General features: G+C 45.6%; 1 protein-coding gene across 1 annotated transcript in view; it reads right to left on the bottom strand.

Annotated features, from left to right (window-relative positions):
- LOC145536926 (anosmin-1-like) overlaps positions 1–16,425 on the bottom strand; it is a 196,064-nt gene that overhangs the window by 61,118 nt on the left and 118,521 nt on the right. Inside the window, exon 3 of the mRNA XM_081567231.1 lies at positions 15,566–15,628. Coding sequence (XP_081423357.1) covers positions 15,566–15,628 — 63 coding nt within the window. The remainder of the gene's footprint in view (positions 1–15,565; positions 15,629–16,425) is intronic.

Genomic DNA, 16,425 nt, shown 5'->3' with positions numbered 1-16,425 from the left:
GGATCTCCTTGCAGTCCAAGGGACTCTTCAAGAGTCTTCTCCAACACCACAGTTCAAAAGCATCAATTCTTCGGCGCTCAGCTTTCTTCATCGTCCAACTCTCACATCCACACATGACCACTGGAAAAACCATAGCCTTGACTAGATGGACCTTTGTTGGCAAAGTAATGTCTCTGCTTTTAAATATGCTATATAAACACACACGTAAATATGCGTGTGTCTATATACACACACACATACACATATGCAAGTAGATCATGCATGGGGCTTTCCAGGTGGCACTAGTGATAAAGAATCCACCTTCTAACGCAGGAGACCTGGGTTTGGTCCCTGGATCGGGAAGATCTCCTAGAGAGGGAAATGGCAACCTACTCTAGTAGTCTTGCCTGGGAAATCCCATGGATAGAGGAGCCTGACCAGCTATAGTCCATGGGGTCACAAAAGAGTTGGATACGATTGAATATGCACACACCTAATTCAAAACAGCAGTTATAGTCCAGGAATACTGACAAGAAAGAGCAACAACGGGATACAGCCTGCACTACTGAACTTCAACAATAAAAATATAATTTTTCAGGCTTGCAGGTAGAAAAAGCAAGCTGATTATGATGGGGAACATAAGCTTTCTCCAGGGTTAATGTCTATCAAATTTAATGTGTGAAGCCAGTAGAAAAATATATAATACTAAATATATATATAATATATATTACTATATAACACTAAAGAATATATAATAGTATATAATACTAAAGGATATAAAATAATACTATATATACTGTGTAATACCAAATACATATAAATACTAAAGAATATAAAAAAATAAAATGAGCTCAACTGTTATTTAAATATACATGTGTCAGAAATATTCTCAAAGACATAAAGACTCGGAGAATATAACACTCATGAGCCTTTCTTGCAAAACTATGCAATGGTAAAATTCAGCTGTTTCACAAGTTAACAGAAATAAAGAGTAGACTGGTTAGCCCAGCACCCCCTCAAAAATAAAGCATATACATACATATGTATATGTAGGGCTTCCCAGGTGGTGGTAGTGGTAAATACTCACCTGCCAATGTAGGAGACAGAAAAGACACGGGTTCATTCCCCTGGAGGAGGGCAGGGAAGATCCCCTGGAGGAGGGCATGGCGACCCACTCCAGTATTCTTGCCTGGAGAATCCCATGGACACAGGAGCCTGGTGGGCTACAGTCCATGGGGTCGCAAAGAGTCAGACATGACTGAAGTGACTTAGTATGCACATATATGTTATGTGAGAAAAAGTGTGCAAATCAATTTGGACTTCAGGTATAGCAGAAGGCAGAATCTGTCATGAATAATCTCAAAGAAAATGGTGTCTTTTAAAAGACACTGAGACAGGATCAAATTTAGAAAGCCAGAAATGCAGAAATTAGCATAAAAGAATTACTAATCATTTTCGCATCCATATATATGGAAAACTAAAATGGAAACATTGAAGGCAGGAGGAGAAGGGGACGACAGAGGATGAGATGGTTGGATGGCATCACCGACTCGATGGACATGAGTTTGAGTGAGCTCCGGGAGTTGGTGATGGACAGGGAGGCCTGGCGTGCTGCGGTCCGTGGGGTCGCAGAGAGTCGGACACGACTGAGCAACTGAACTGAACTGAAAATGGAAAAAAGTATGAATAGCAGTTTTTTAAAAAAGAGAACGTGGTATAATAAAACTAAAAATAAAAGAATATGTCTTTTAAACTTTGGTGGCTTAGAAGGAATGCGGCAAGAAACCCTGAACTTAATTTTAGGACCCCTGTACTCAGGGCTGTGATGGACTACGGTAGAAAGATCCAGAGCAAAACTGGAAGAAGGGAAGGGACTGTGGGGAGAAGTCCAGAATAAACTGGAAAAGTGGAGGGTCTCCCACTAGAGCCACGCAGGACGCACTCAATCCGACGAGTTCTAACAGCACATGTTGAATGCCATCCTCCAGAGAAGTGCTGGGGGCGGACCTGAGGCCCAGAGTTCCTCTGGGAGGCTGGTCACTGAGGTTGCTTCTGCCCAGCATGGACCAGAGTCCAGACTCCCAGAAGGGAACAGGGGCCAACAGTTCAGCAAGGGCGAGCCCCTCTGATCAGTTAGGGGTGGGTGGGAAGCCCCCCTCCAATTTTTAAGTTTCTAGAAGCCTGCCAAGTGTCAATCTTTTAAGCAGGAATTTCCAAAGACAGTTTTGCTATGGTTAACTCCTCTGAGCAGGTGACCATGGCTATTTCCAGATGCTAGCTGTTGTTCAATCACCCAGCCGTGTCTGACTCTTTGTGACCCCATGGACTGCAGCACACCAGGCCTCCCTGTCATTCACCATCTCCTGGAATTTGCTCAAACTCATGTCCATTGTGTCAGCGATGCCATCCAACCATCTCATCCTCTGTCATCCCCTTCTCCTCCTGCCCTCAATCTTTCCCAGCATCACGGTCTTTTCAAATGGGTCAGTTCTTCCCATCAGGTGGCCAAAGGATTGGAGTTTCAGTTTTAGCGTCAGTCCTTCCATGAATATTCAGGGTTCATTTCCTTTAGGATGGACTGGTTCGATCTCTTTGCAGTCCAAGGGACTCTCAAGAGTCTTTTCCAGCACCATAGTTTGAAAGCAACAATTCTTCAGCACTCAGCTTTCTTTATAGTCCAACTCTCACATCCGTCCATGACTACTGGAAAAACCACAGCTTTGACTAGATGGACCTTGCCAGCAAAGTGATGTTTTTGATTTTTAATACATTGTCTAGGTTTGATAATTTGGAAGGAAGGTTAAGTTTCACTCTCTCGTGTAGTTTGTTTTATCAGTGTTTCAATGTTCATATACAATTTCTCTAAAAAATAAATACATTAGCCTGTTTAGAGGAAACAACCCAAAGTGCCAGCTGCATCTTTCAGAGAAGGCCTCTAATGACTGAGTATTCATGAAATCGGAAAAAGCATTCTCAATTCAAACATTTCTAACCTGTGCTCGGAAATGCAATTATGACTTGCTTGGAAACTCAGTTATATATCCTAATGGATTAAATGTGATGACCATTAAGTTGCTTCCCAGGCAAACTGAAGACCGTGGCCGTGAATGCTATCAAGTTAGGAGAAAATCAGAAACACGTATTTTAAGTAAGCCACTCTCCTACTACTACTCTGATAAAAGTGTGTGACTCTCACACTTTACCGGAGCCATTCAGATAACGGCCCGCAGGTCGCACAGGGCCGTGTTCTCTGAGAGAGAACACGCATGAGGTGACCCCAGAGATGACCCAAAATGCACGCACGCCTGGAGGCGGGTTCGAGTCCACGGGGCCGGGCCAGACATTGAAAGGTGCTTCTGAGTTGAGCAGAGAGAGCAGAGTTTGAGGAGGCTGGGACTTCCCTGGTGGCACAGTGGATAAGAATCACCACCTGCCAACGGCGGGGACGCGGGTTCGATTCCTGGTCCGGGAAGATTCCCTCATGCCGAAGCACAACTAACCCCAAGCGCCGCAACTAATTGATTCCACACTCCAGAGCTCCTGAGCTGCAACTCTCAAGCCTGAGGGTTGCAGTTACTGAAGGAACTCGTGCCTAGAGTCTGTGCTCGGCAACAGGAGAAGCCACCGCAGCGAGAAATGTGTGCAACCCCTGCCTGCTGCAAATACAGCAAAGCCCCTGCAAATCAAGCAAGACCCAGCCCAGCCAAAACAGAAGTGTGAGGATGCTGAGATGCGTAGGTCCCGTGAGCAAAAAAAAAATCAGGAAGGACGGAATGGGACAAAGAAACCCAGAGAGCTGTGAGCGACCCCCCGGGGTTGGGCTGACTGCTGCTTTTTGAACGTGCATGTGGCGAAAGCTCACAAGACGGCAGAAAGCACCAGAAGAAAAAGCGCCAGGGCAAAGCATGCCTAAGCTTCCCAGGAGCCTAGACCCTCCCATTGCAGCCATCAGAGCAGAGAGGATACACAGTACACAGGGCATCGCAGAGAGTCCTAAGAGAAGCATCACTTTCAAGCTCACTGGCTCATTCTTGTCTGCCTCTCTGCAACCTCACAGCCTGCAGCCCGCCGGGCTGCCCTGTCCGTGGGATTCTCCAGGCATGAATACAGGAGTTCAGCGCCATTTCCTTCTCTAATCAACTTAGTAATGGGGACACATCACCCCGGACTAAAAGCTGCTCTTACTCTGCCCTAAGAAAGTTTAAAACGAAGTATCTGCAGAAGAAACTGATATCAAGCAACTGTCTACACGCCAGAAGAGTCTAATGCTTTTTACAGAAATACAGCAGAATTGAGAACATGAAAAAGTGACATCTAGTCAAAAAATCAGCTGGCATACAAAGAAGCGGGAGACTATTACATGCAACCAAAAGGGAAATAGAGAATCTAAATGCGATGTAGTTGGCAGAAAAAAGACATTTAAGAGGATACTATAAATATGCTCTGTATACCTAGGAATATACAGGTAAACACGGACACGGAGAAAAGAGAAACAGGACATGCAAGAAAGACCTGCATGAAACTGGCAGAAGCAAAAATGAAAACACAAAAAATACACCAGATAGGATTTCAAAGTGTCAGACATTGTAGAAGAAAAGCTCACTTGATGGGAAGCTGAAGTCACAATGATGAAAATTATCAAACTGAAGCAGAGAGTGGGGGTGGGTGGGGAAATGAACGCCACCAACAAAAAAGCAAGATCAGAGAGTCCCTGATCAGAAGACCATATAAGTGTATCAGGTATAATTAGGGGCCCAGAAGACAGGACGTGGAGGATGTTAAAAAACTTGATTAAAATTAAAAGCCTACAATTAGAAGAATCTTACTCACCCCAAACAGAAGACATATAAAGGCTACCCCATCAAGGTATACCATAACCATGTTATAGTCAGACACAGAAAAAAAGAACTTAAAAGCAGACAGCGAGATGGCTTCCTTGGTGGTCCAGTGGTTAAGAATCTGTCTTGCAACGCAGGGGACATAGGTTCGATCCCTGGTCAGGGAACTAAGATCCCACATGCCTTGAGACAACTATGCCTGTGCACAAGTAGACAGCTCGCGTGCCTCAACTCCCTAGCCAGTGCTGCAAATGAAGACCCAGCACAGGCGAAAGAAAGAAAAGAAAAAGAGAGACAAAGAAAGAAAGAGGGAAAACAGGAAGAACAAATACATCACCTCAAGTTTCAAAAAAAAAATTGTAGGCAGAGAAATCCAAAGATACTTTATATACAGCTTAAAAAAAAAGCAAGTCAGAAAATTTTCAGAAAATATGCAAGACAACAGTAAATGAAGGGCTATTTTTAAATCACTAAATTTTAAAAAATTATTAATATTTCCCTGGAATTCTATAGCTCATTAAAATACCTTTCCTTTGGGGGCAGAGACAAAGCAACAATTGTAACTCTGCGTTTTAAATGATGAAAAGAGTGAGGGATCCCCCTGCCACCTTAAAACACCTTAATCAGTCACTGCATACTTTCTTTCTACGGAATACCAGAAAAGCAACGACCAGACTTCAAGTCGGCAGGCGACTCAAAGTGAGCGCTTATACGGAACCCCAGGATCAGTGAGCAGCACCCACAGGCACACTTGCTAGTCCCTGACCAGCATCGCTGGGACACACGGACCCTCACGCCTCCGGCCCACACCTGCTGGGTCAGAATCTGCACTTGAGCCAAAAACTACGGGTGACGTCTGTGCGGCAGCACCAAGTCTGGTCCCCGGAAGCTGTACGGAGAAGGCGTCTCTCTCCCGTCTCGGCAACTGCATCGTCATTCAAAAACCTCGTCTCTGACTCCAGAAATCTGGGCTTTTCCCCAGCGCATCTCCCCCTCCACACTGCTGTTCATCTTCCCTCGGCGTATATTCAAGCCTTTCCAAGCTGAGAACACACAAGAGTCATTTCCCCAAAATGAAAGCCCCTGACCACAGCCCCTCGTTTCTCGTCTTTCCCACCCAGACAGTCTTAGGAAGGAAGTTAAAACTTAAGAACAGACTTGTGAGCATTTGCTGTTTCCTCCTGTGTATCTGCATACTGAGCTTTGCTGGTGGGTCAGATGCTAAAGAATCTGTTTGCAATGTGGGAGATGGGGGTTCAATCCCTGAGTTGGGAAGATCCCCTGGAGAAGGGCATGGCAACCCACTCCAGTATTCTTGCCTGAAGAATCCCATGGATGGAGGAGCCTGGTGGGCTACAGGCCATGGGGTCGTAAAAGAGTCGGGACTCAACTGAACAGTGGACACTTTCACTTTTCTACTGTTTGGTGGGACTTTATCGTGGAATATTCAAAGCGATGACCTTGCATTTCACCTTCATCATAAAAACACCTACTATTTACCCAATCTCTGTTATGTTCTGCCACTGTTTAAATGTGTTAATGTATCTTTTATGTTTTACTTAAATTAGCTTTAGCAATTTCCAAGACATTCCCCTAACTCCTTGTGTGGCTACCTGCCTAGTCCCTCTTCTCAGACAGGATAGGTCTTTAAATCATTCCAAATAGCCTCCAGTCTCAGTCTCTTACAAATTTTCAAACCTCATCAGTTCACCTCAATAGTGTCCTATAATTCTATACTCCCCAGTGCCACATAAAAATTCTCTGAAAATTGAGCCTCACTGCTCGGGGGAAAAAAAAGGCTACATTCCATGGAGAATGTGTTCCACCCAGAGAATAATTCACTCAATGACGATAAAACGTCCTTCAATATTCTTGATATCCTCATTGTCCAGGACTGTGAAACTTGTTCTAATGAGGACAGCTTCTTTCATAAAACGATGGTAAAGGAAATCTCATAGCGATTATAAAATTCTTCACCATTCCGTGAAACGTTTCAGTTCCATGAGTTCCATCCCAAGTTGAAAACTTGGACCAAATCTGCACCGTACCCAAGGATCACAACCCAGAATATATCGCCAACAGGTTTCTTTACTATAAAAATATAAAAGGCAAACGTCCAGCATTTGTAAAAATAAAACCTTATTTGTTGTAGTAATAGGAGCTAACACTTTCGGAAAACGCGCAGGTTCTCCTAGCCACCACTGCTGTCAGCAAACCATTCCGTTACACCAACAGAAGAACATTTCCACGTGTTCCCCCTTCACATCCACCTGTGCCCGGAAGCTGGGCCCACGTGCCCTCAGTTCAGTTCAGGTCAGTCGCTCAAGAGTGTCCGACTCTTTGCGACCCCATGGACCGCAGCACACCAGGCCTCCTTGTCCATCACCAACTCCCGGAGTTTACTCAAACTCATGTGCATCGAGTCAGTGATGCCATCCAACCATCTCATCCTCTGTCGTCCCCTTCTCCTCCGTCCTTCAATCTTTCCCAGCATCAGGGTCTTTTCCAGTCAGTCAGTTCTTTGCATCAGGTGGCCAAAGGATTGGTGTTTCAGCTTCAGCATCAGTCCTTCCAGTGAATATTTAGGACTGATCTCCTTTAGGATGGACTGGTTGGATCTCCTTGCAGTCCAAGGGACTCTCAAGAGTCTTCTCCAACACCACAGTTCAAATGCATCAGTTCTTCGGCGCACAGCTTTCTTTATAGTCCAACTCTCACATCCATACATGACTACTGGAAAAAGCATAGCCTTGACTAGACAGACTTTTGTTGGCAAAGTAATGTCTCTGCTTTTTAATGCTGTCTAGGTTGGTCATAACTTTCCTTCCAAGGAGTAAACATCTTTTAATTTCATGGCTGCAGTTACCATCTGCAGTGATTTTGGAGCCCAGAAAAATAAAGTCTGTCACTGCTTCCACTGTTTCCCCATCTATTTGCTGTGAAGTGAAGGGACCAGATGCCATGATCTTACTTTTGTGAATGCTGAGCTTTAAGCCAACTTCTTCACTCTCTTCTTTCACTTACAGCAAGAGGCTCTTTAGTTATTCTTCACTTTCTGCCATAAGGGTGGTACCATCTGCATATCTGAGGTTATTGATATTTCTCCTGGCAATCTTGATTCCAGCTTGTGCTTCCTCCACCCCAGCGTTTCTCATGATGTACTCTGCATATAAGTTAAATAAGCAGGGTGACAATATACAGCCTTGACGGACTTCTTTCCCGATTTGGAACCAGTCTGTTGTTCCATGTCCAGTTCTAGCTGTTGCTTCCTGACCTGCATACAGATTTCTCAAAAGGCAGGTTAGGTGGTCTAGTATTCCCATCTCTTTAATTATTTTCCACAGTTTTCTGTGATCCACACAGTCAAAGGCTTTGGCATAGTCAATAAAGCAGAAATACATGCTTTTCTGGAGCTGTCTTGCTTTTTCAATAATCCAACGGATGTTGACACTTTGATCTCTGGTTCCTCTGCCTTTTCTAAATGCAGCTTGAACATCTGGAAGTTCATGGTTCACGTATTGCTGAAGACTGGCTTGGAGAATTTTGAGCATTACTTTACTAGCGTGTGAGATGAGTGCAATTGTGCGGTAGTTTGAGCATTCTTTGGCATTGCCTTTCTTTGGGATTGGAATGAAAACTGACCTTTTCCAGTCCTGTGGCCACTGCTGAGTTTTCTAGATTTTCTGGCATATCGAGTGCAGAATTTTCACAGCATCATCTTTTAGGATTTGAAATAGCTCAACAGGAATTCCATCGCCTCCACTATCTTTGTTCGTAGTGATGCTTCCTAAGGCCCACTTGACTTCACATTCCAGGATGTCTGGCTCTAGGTGAGTGATCACACCATCGTGATTATCTGGGTCGTGAAGATCTTTTTGTACAGTTCTTCTGTGTATTCTTGCCACCTCTTCTTAATATCTTCTGCTTCTATTAGGTCTCTACCATTTCTGTCCTTTATCGAGCCCATCTTTGCATGAAATGTTCCCTTGGTATCTCTAATTTTCTTGAAGAGCTCTCTAGTCTTTCCCATTCTATTGTCTTCCTCTATTTCTTTGCACTGATCACTGAGGAAGGCTTTCTCATCTCTCCTTGCTGTTCTTTGGAACTCTGCATTCAGACGGGTATATCTTACCTTTTCTCCTTTGCTCTTCGCTTCTCTTTTCGGCTATTTGTAAGGCCTCTTGGGCTCCATCTTGAACACGTCCACGTGTCCCACCCTTTGCATCGGCCCACGTCCGGAAGCTGGGCCCACGCGCTCTCAGGGGCCATCTTGCTCTGTGACGTGGAGGGACAGTCCCTGCTGCCCACATCAAACCTCCCCTCTCATGGTTCCATGGATGCCGCTGCTGCTTCCAGTCATCTCCTTTTGCAATTCTCCCCTCTCCTCCAGCACCAAACACCCTCTCTCTTTTCTGTAATTTCCATCGGTTTAGGCTACATGAGGATCTCTTTACTCTAAAAATTATCAGATGTGGGATCACCCTGCTTATCAATCTCTGCACAAACTCAATGTTTCTCCTTCTTTCCACAGCCAGTGGTGCTTTCTGAAATGTTCTCATGGCACCCCTCCTCTCTGCAAGTCGCCCACCCACTCCTCTGGAGCACGTCCATGGAGCTTTCTCTGCTCATTCTGCCCTTATGAAGGTTGCCCATGACCTGTGCATCAGGGCACCCAGTGATCAATTTTTAGACCTCCCCGGTCTTGCAGACACAGCCCATTACTGCTTCCTTCTGGGGCCTCCCTGGTAGCTCAGATGGTAAAACATGCTGCCTGCAAGGTAGGAGACCCCAGTTTTATCCCTGGGTCTCAAAGATCCCCTGAAGAAGGGAAAGGCTACCCACTCCAGTATTCTTGCCTAGAGAATTCCATGCACAGACCATGGGGTTGTAAAGAGTTGGATATGACTGAATGACTAATACTTTTCTTGAAAAACTGTTGCTGTGTGTCCTTTAGACCTCCACCCTGGACTTTCTCCTCTGGGAGCACAGAGTCTCAGCCACTGGACCACTAGGGAAGCTCAACTTTTTCCCACCTTAACAGCTTCCCTAAGTCCACTGTGGTGTTAGAGAAGACTCTTGAGAGGCTCTTGGGCTGCAAGGAGATCCAACCAACTGACTTATAAAGGAAATCAGTCCTGAATATTCATTGGAAGGACTGATGCTGAAGCTGAAGCTCCAATACTTTGGCCACCTGATGTGAAGAACTGACTCACTGGAAAAGACCCTGATGCTGGGAAAGATTGAAGGCAGGAGGAGAAGGGGACGACAGGATGAGATGGTTGGATGGCATCACCCACTCGATGGACATGAGTTTGAGTAAACTCCAGGAGTTGGTGATAGACAGGGAGGCCTGGCGTGCTGCAGTCCATGGGGTTGCAAAGAGTCGGACACGACTGAGTGACTGAACTGAACTTACTCCACTTGCTGGCTTTTCCTAAGCTCCCATCCTTATACTTCTGCGATTCAGGGCATAACCCAGGAAGCTGCCGTCTTTCTACTACTTTATCCAGCTTCATGACTTGAAATACTATCTGTCAACCACGACGTCTGCATTTCTAGCCTGATCTCTCCCCTCAACTGCAGACTCACGAATCCGTGTGCCCACAGTGCATCTCAAGTGGAAGTATGGTTTGCGTATCAGACACAGTATGCTCAACACCAAGACTCCGATCATCCTTTTCTCCTGCCCCCCGAAAAATCTGTGCCTGCCAGGTACTCCACATCTCGGTATCAGCTCAGGGTCATCTCAACTCCCTTCCTTGAGCTGTTGAAGACAAAGAACCCAGCCTCATCATCCATTCTTCACTCCCCACCCTCATTTGTCCTATGCAACCTGTGATCGGATTTCGTCAGCTCTCCATTCAGAATACATGCTGAGCATTCTGCCCACCACCACCCTGGTCTAGCCCACCTACATCTTTCATCTGCTACAGCACTCACGCTATACAAGAAAAAAGAACCTCTGCTTCTGACCAGCAGGCTTACATCTCAAGAGCCATCCTATTTGCCCCCCAAATACGAACAACTCCCCTAAAGGGAGTACCCAGGAGCCATACTATAACTTTTCTTAAGAAAACATTCCCAAATAGCAAACCTTTTCAGTACAAATAGAGTCCATCTTTTTACACTGGACACTAACTTAATGGACTCAGAATGGGCCACTAATTGACTTTTCAAAAGAACAGAAGTGACTGTATCATGTCTCCCAAGGTTAGCACCCAAAGTCAGCTTTGTTTCAGTACAGCTCTGGTATATCCCCAACCCCAAGAAAGAGAAGATATGACTGTGTTCCAGGTTCAGTTCAGTTCAGTTGCTCAGTCGTGTCTGACTCTTTGTGAACCCGTGGACTGCAGCACACCAGGTCTCCCTGTCCATCACCAACTAACTCCCAAAGTTTACCCAAACTCGTGCCCATTGCGTCAGTGATGCCATCCAACCATCTCATCCTCTGTCGTCCACTTCTCCTCCCGCCTTCTATCTTTCCCAGCATCAGGGTCTTTTCAAATGAGTCAGCCCTTCGCATCAGGTGGCCAAAGGATTGGAGTTTCAGCTTCAACATCAATCCTTCCAATGAACATTCAGGACTGGTCTCCTTTAGGATGGACTGGTTGGATCTCCTTGCAGTCCGAGGGACTCTCAAGAGTCTACTCCAACACCACAGTTCAAAAGCACCAGCACCAAAGTCCATGTGCACATGTCCCTTCACAGGGATGTTCTAATCAGGTCGGCTATTGTTCTGATACACCGAAGCCAAAGACTGCTCATGTGCAGCAAACTCTATGGGCCGATCCACTGTCTCATGCACACACCTGGGGCAGATTATATAATTTTTTCTGTTTAGCCCTCATCCATTTCTTTCAGTCCCTTTAACTCTTATAGAAACACACCCAGACAGGTGAGGGCTCTGCCTGAATTCCTAAAGTGATGCATTTACTTAACACCCCAGATCTGAAGACAACAAACCTGGGTTCTGGAGGAGCACAAGGAAGACAAGTTTTGACGGCAAAAAGGGGAGTGTGAGGAACACCACACTTTCGGGGGTCTCTTTCCGGCCATGCTGGCACATCCCAAGGCCAAGGAGACCCTGAAGCAGTGAGCAACCTTGCTCTTCCTTTAATTCCTTGAAGGAGCTTGAATGAACTCTGATTTTGCACAAAGCTTCCTTCTCATTTGAGAGCAAGTCTGTGAACACACTAATGGTGGGGACAATGAGTTCACCTAAGAGACAGGCTCATTCTGTACTTCCTGCTGAGGGACGCAAAGCTCTTGTCTTCCACCCTGGGCGTTGTGACCTGGAGCAGGTTAGACAGAGGTGCCTGGGACAGAGGACGGTGGGAAAGAAAGCTAACTGGAAATCACACGCCCTCGATTTTAGGTCTCATTTCTCTGCCTCGCAACAATGTCATCTCCTTTTCTTTGTGTGTCAGCTTCATTGTCCGCAAAGTTCACTAGCAAAATTCAGACATAACTTCTCCTAAGAATTGCCATGAAAATCAAATGGAGTAAAGTATGTTTTGAAAAAATATTTTGAAAATGAGAAAGCACAAAGAAATAAATCAATGTTGCTGTCTGTGGCAGAGTACCAGCCTCCTTTTTGTTACTATTTGCACCTTGACCAGGACCGGATCACCAGGCAGACCGAATGTCAAGTTCAATACCAACCAGGGATGGCTTCCCACACTGACTGACCCCTGATGTAGGTAAGTGCTCAGCTTTCCAGGAGCCCGAGTACACAGTTCAGACGGCCAATGTTGACTATCAGCTGACATTCTACTAGAGTGGGCATGTTAGGAAGTCAAAAACATCCCAATTAAAGGTGGGAGGTGTATCATCACCAAGAAGGGCATGTGTAAACTACGATGTATCACGCGCCATCAAAAGTAAGACAACAACAGTTGTAACACAGATGGTCATCTTATATACTGCTAGCAAGGAAAAAAGATGCTTTCTCTTATAATTTAACATTCCATCAGCCGTAAGAAAGAACATGTAAACGTAGGAAGATATGCATTTTATGACTATTAAGATGAACTATCATAGTTTATCATAGTTCCTAGGATTTTACAAAAGTAAGAAGGGAATAATAGTTAATAAACTAAAGCGGCAAAGCACAGTCTATCCATGTACCTATTGTGGAAAAGAAAACACATTGCATAAAACATGAGAAATGATCCGTTATGACCCACAGAAAGAGTCCTGAAAGATCCCTGTCCCAATACATTTCACTTTTTTTGTTTAAAAAATAAGATTGTTCACTTTGCCTTTTGCCTGAAACGGTAGCAAAAGCAGAACTGTATACATAATCAAATGAGAAGTTGAAAGGGTCAATACATGAGAAGGTGATGAATTGGTTCTAGGTATGTTATTATATATATATGCCCCTGGGGGCTTCCCTGGTGGTCCAGTGGTTAAGGGTTCACCTGCCAATGCAGGGGACGTGGGTTCCATTCCCTGGGCCGGGAAGATCCCACATGCCACAGAGCAACTAAGCTTGTACACCACCGCTCCTGAGTCTGTGCTCCAGGGCCCGTGTGCTGTAACTACTAAAGTCCACACATCTAGAGCCCATGCTCTGCGACAAGAGAAGCCACCACAGTGAGAAGCCTGCACCACACCGCAACAAACAGTATCTTCTCCTCACTGCAGCTAGTGAACCCCAATGCACAGCGATGAAGATTTAGCATGGCCAAAAAACAAACAAACAAGATGCCCCTGAAATCTTTTCCATGTAGGATAATTCTAAACCCAAAATTACCGAGAGCAATGCTTTATGTTTAGACATGGGTGCTGGTGGTACAGATGAAGACAGGGTGGCAGTCTGACTGGGCAGGGCGGTTGTGTGGTATCATGATGTCTGTGGTTCTTCTTCCCTGGTGGCTCAGAAGATGGTAAAATTGTCTCCCTATGATGCGGGAGACCCAGGTTCGATCCCTGAGTCAGGAAGATTCCCTGCAGAAGGAAATGGCAACCCACTCCAGCACTCTTGCCTGGAAAATCCCACAGACGGAGGAGCCTGGTGGGCTACAGTCCATGGGGTCACAGAGAGTCGGACACGACTGAGCGACTTCACTCAGAAAGTGGAACATGCTTTCTGGGAAGGGCCAGATTTTCGCCAAAGTTTCAGCTTTATGGACACGTCACAACTACCCAAGTCTGCTGTTGTAACACAAAAGCAGTCATAGATGATACATTAAAAAAAAAAAAACAAAAACTGTTCTGACGACATTCCAATAAAACCTGACTTACAAAAGCCAGGGACAGACTGGTTTTGCTCTTTGGTTTGCAAGCTCACGCCTTTGAAGATAAAGCTTGGACCATTTTACAAGTGAATACACTGGACCAAATATATCTAACTGTCTAGTTGTTTCTGCTGTAGAAGACGAAAATCTGGAGTCGTCCTGGGTTCAGACTCTTACAAAGGGAAAGCTTAGGTTCTTGACGATACGGAACCTGGATACATTCTTAATACAAAATGCAATAACCAGGAGGATGGACAGGGTCTTCTCAATGAATGACAAGCCTTGAAAACACTGAAAGAGGAATGAGTCCTTCCAGGATTCAGTCTCTTTAAGCAAAACAGTCAGACATTTATTAGCACAATAAAACAGGAGCAAAAAAACCCACAGAAATAAGAACAATCAAAGCGACTAAAGTTGAATATTAAGGCTTGAGCTTTTGGATCATTGGCCTGGGGGCTCTCTACAAAGTTCCTCAGGTTAAGTAGCCTCTCTTTTCCCCACCTTGCAAGTTTCAACTAACCTTTCTGCCACAGCATCCCATTTAAAAGAAATATTTGTTTTTGGCTGTGCTGGGTCTTCGCTGCCACAGGGGCTTTCTTAGTTGTTCCTAGCGTGGCCCAAAGCTAGTTGTGGTGTGCAGGCTTCTGGTGTCATTTTAATAAACCAGACGTGGTTCAGAAGCCCCCACGGTTATTTCAGACAGAGTAAGATTCATAGAAGCCCACTATCACGTCTGAAATTTCACGGAGAAAGGTTTCAAATGATCTTCAGTTGTATTTCGCCTTTCAGGGATCTGACATAAACCTACTAACCCAGACTCAGTGATGTTAATGGATAATGCATTTCTCAAGTGAACAGCACATCTTGTTCCTCTAGACTTGACAGCAGTTCATTTTAGTTCCTATAGATGTGCACCAGCTGAGCCACCAGGGAAGCCCATAAAACGCGAGCCTCCTTCCAAAAGGAGAATTTCAACACGAGAATTTCGGCACGAAAATTTCAACCTCATGCCGAAAGCCACCCAGAGAAGAGTCATCACGTGAGGTGGAGAGGCTGCCAACGGCTTATAATTTTTTTTAATTTACAGTAAAAAAAAATAATAATTTTCCTGCCTAATTAATAATGGAAGCAGTGAGTGGCTAGGCTTTAAGTGCATGCAAAGTCACTTCAGTCGCATCCGACTCTCTTGTGATCCCATGGACTGAAGCCCACCAGGCTCCTCTGCATAGGGTCCTCCAGGTTAAGAATACTGGAGCGGGCTACCATTCCCTTCTTCAGGGGATCTTCCCGACCCAGGGATCGAACTCGCATATCTAAAGTCTCTGAGTTGGCAGGCGGGGTTTTCAGAAGTCTCAACAATTTTGTTGACTGTGAATTTACACACACACGCGCACACACACCGCAGAAGTGAAGTGAGCCTCCCGGCCACAGAAGGACACGATGCCCTCCCTTGATGCCCAGGACCCCCTGGTCCACAGCTCGGCCTGTGGCTGCATGCACGCCCCTTACCTCGCAGAAGCTCTGGCATTGCTGCTTTCTCAGGTCCCAGGATTCCTTGCAGGGCTCCAGGCACTGCGAGAGAGAAGAGTGAAGACCCATCAGTGGACACAGGCGACAAACAAGGCCGGGGAGGAAAGGTCCCCACTGTGCACGCCCCTGACTCTTCAGCGCCAGAGTTGCCAAGTGACTCTGGGAGATCCAGCTAAAGCTCAACCCATCTTAACTGTGCATCCCTGGAAGCTGAAGGGACTTCCCTGGTGGCTCAGATGGTAAACCATCTTCCTGCAATGCGGGAGACCCGATTTCGACCCCTGGGTTGGGAAGATCCCCTGGAGAAGGAAATCGCAACCCACTCCAGGACTCTTGCCAGGAAAATCCCATGGATGGAGGAGCCTGGTGGGCTACAGTCCATGGGGTTGCAAAGAGTCGGACACGACTGAGCGACTTTGCTTCACTAGGAACCTGAGTGTCGTGTAGAGCTGGGAAGAAAGAGGGTCGCCTCCACATGGTCAGCAGGTAAGCTGCACCGTCTGAGGTGACGGGCAAGACAAGCAGTAATGACCACCGTCAGGCACAGCAACGTGGATATTTACTTTTAGTGAACAAAATTGATTTTCCAAAGGGGGTTGTTACAGATGATTTTTTTTTCCTCAAGAACTTTACCAGTAGCTGGCTTTTAAGTGGACAACACCGGGCTATTTTCTGAAGGCGCTTCTGTAAATGACTGAATCATTGCATTAAGTATATACATGTGTACATCTGGGCTTCCCTGGTGGCTCAGCTGGTAAAGAATCTGCCTGCAATGTGGGAGACCTGGGTTCGATATGTGTATGTGTGTGTGAGCTTAGTTGCTCAGTCGTGTCTGACTC

The sequence above is a fragment of the Giraffa tippelskirchi genome, chromosome X (assembly GCF_054371585.1).
Source record: "Giraffa tippelskirchi isolate mGirTip1 chromosome X, T2T-mGirTip1v1.2.pri, whole genome shotgun sequence".
NCBI classification, from domain to species: domain Eukaryota; kingdom Metazoa; phylum Chordata; class Mammalia; order Artiodactyla; family Giraffidae; genus Giraffa; species Giraffa tippelskirchi.
This window is presented reverse-complemented; position numbering and strand designations above follow the sequence as displayed.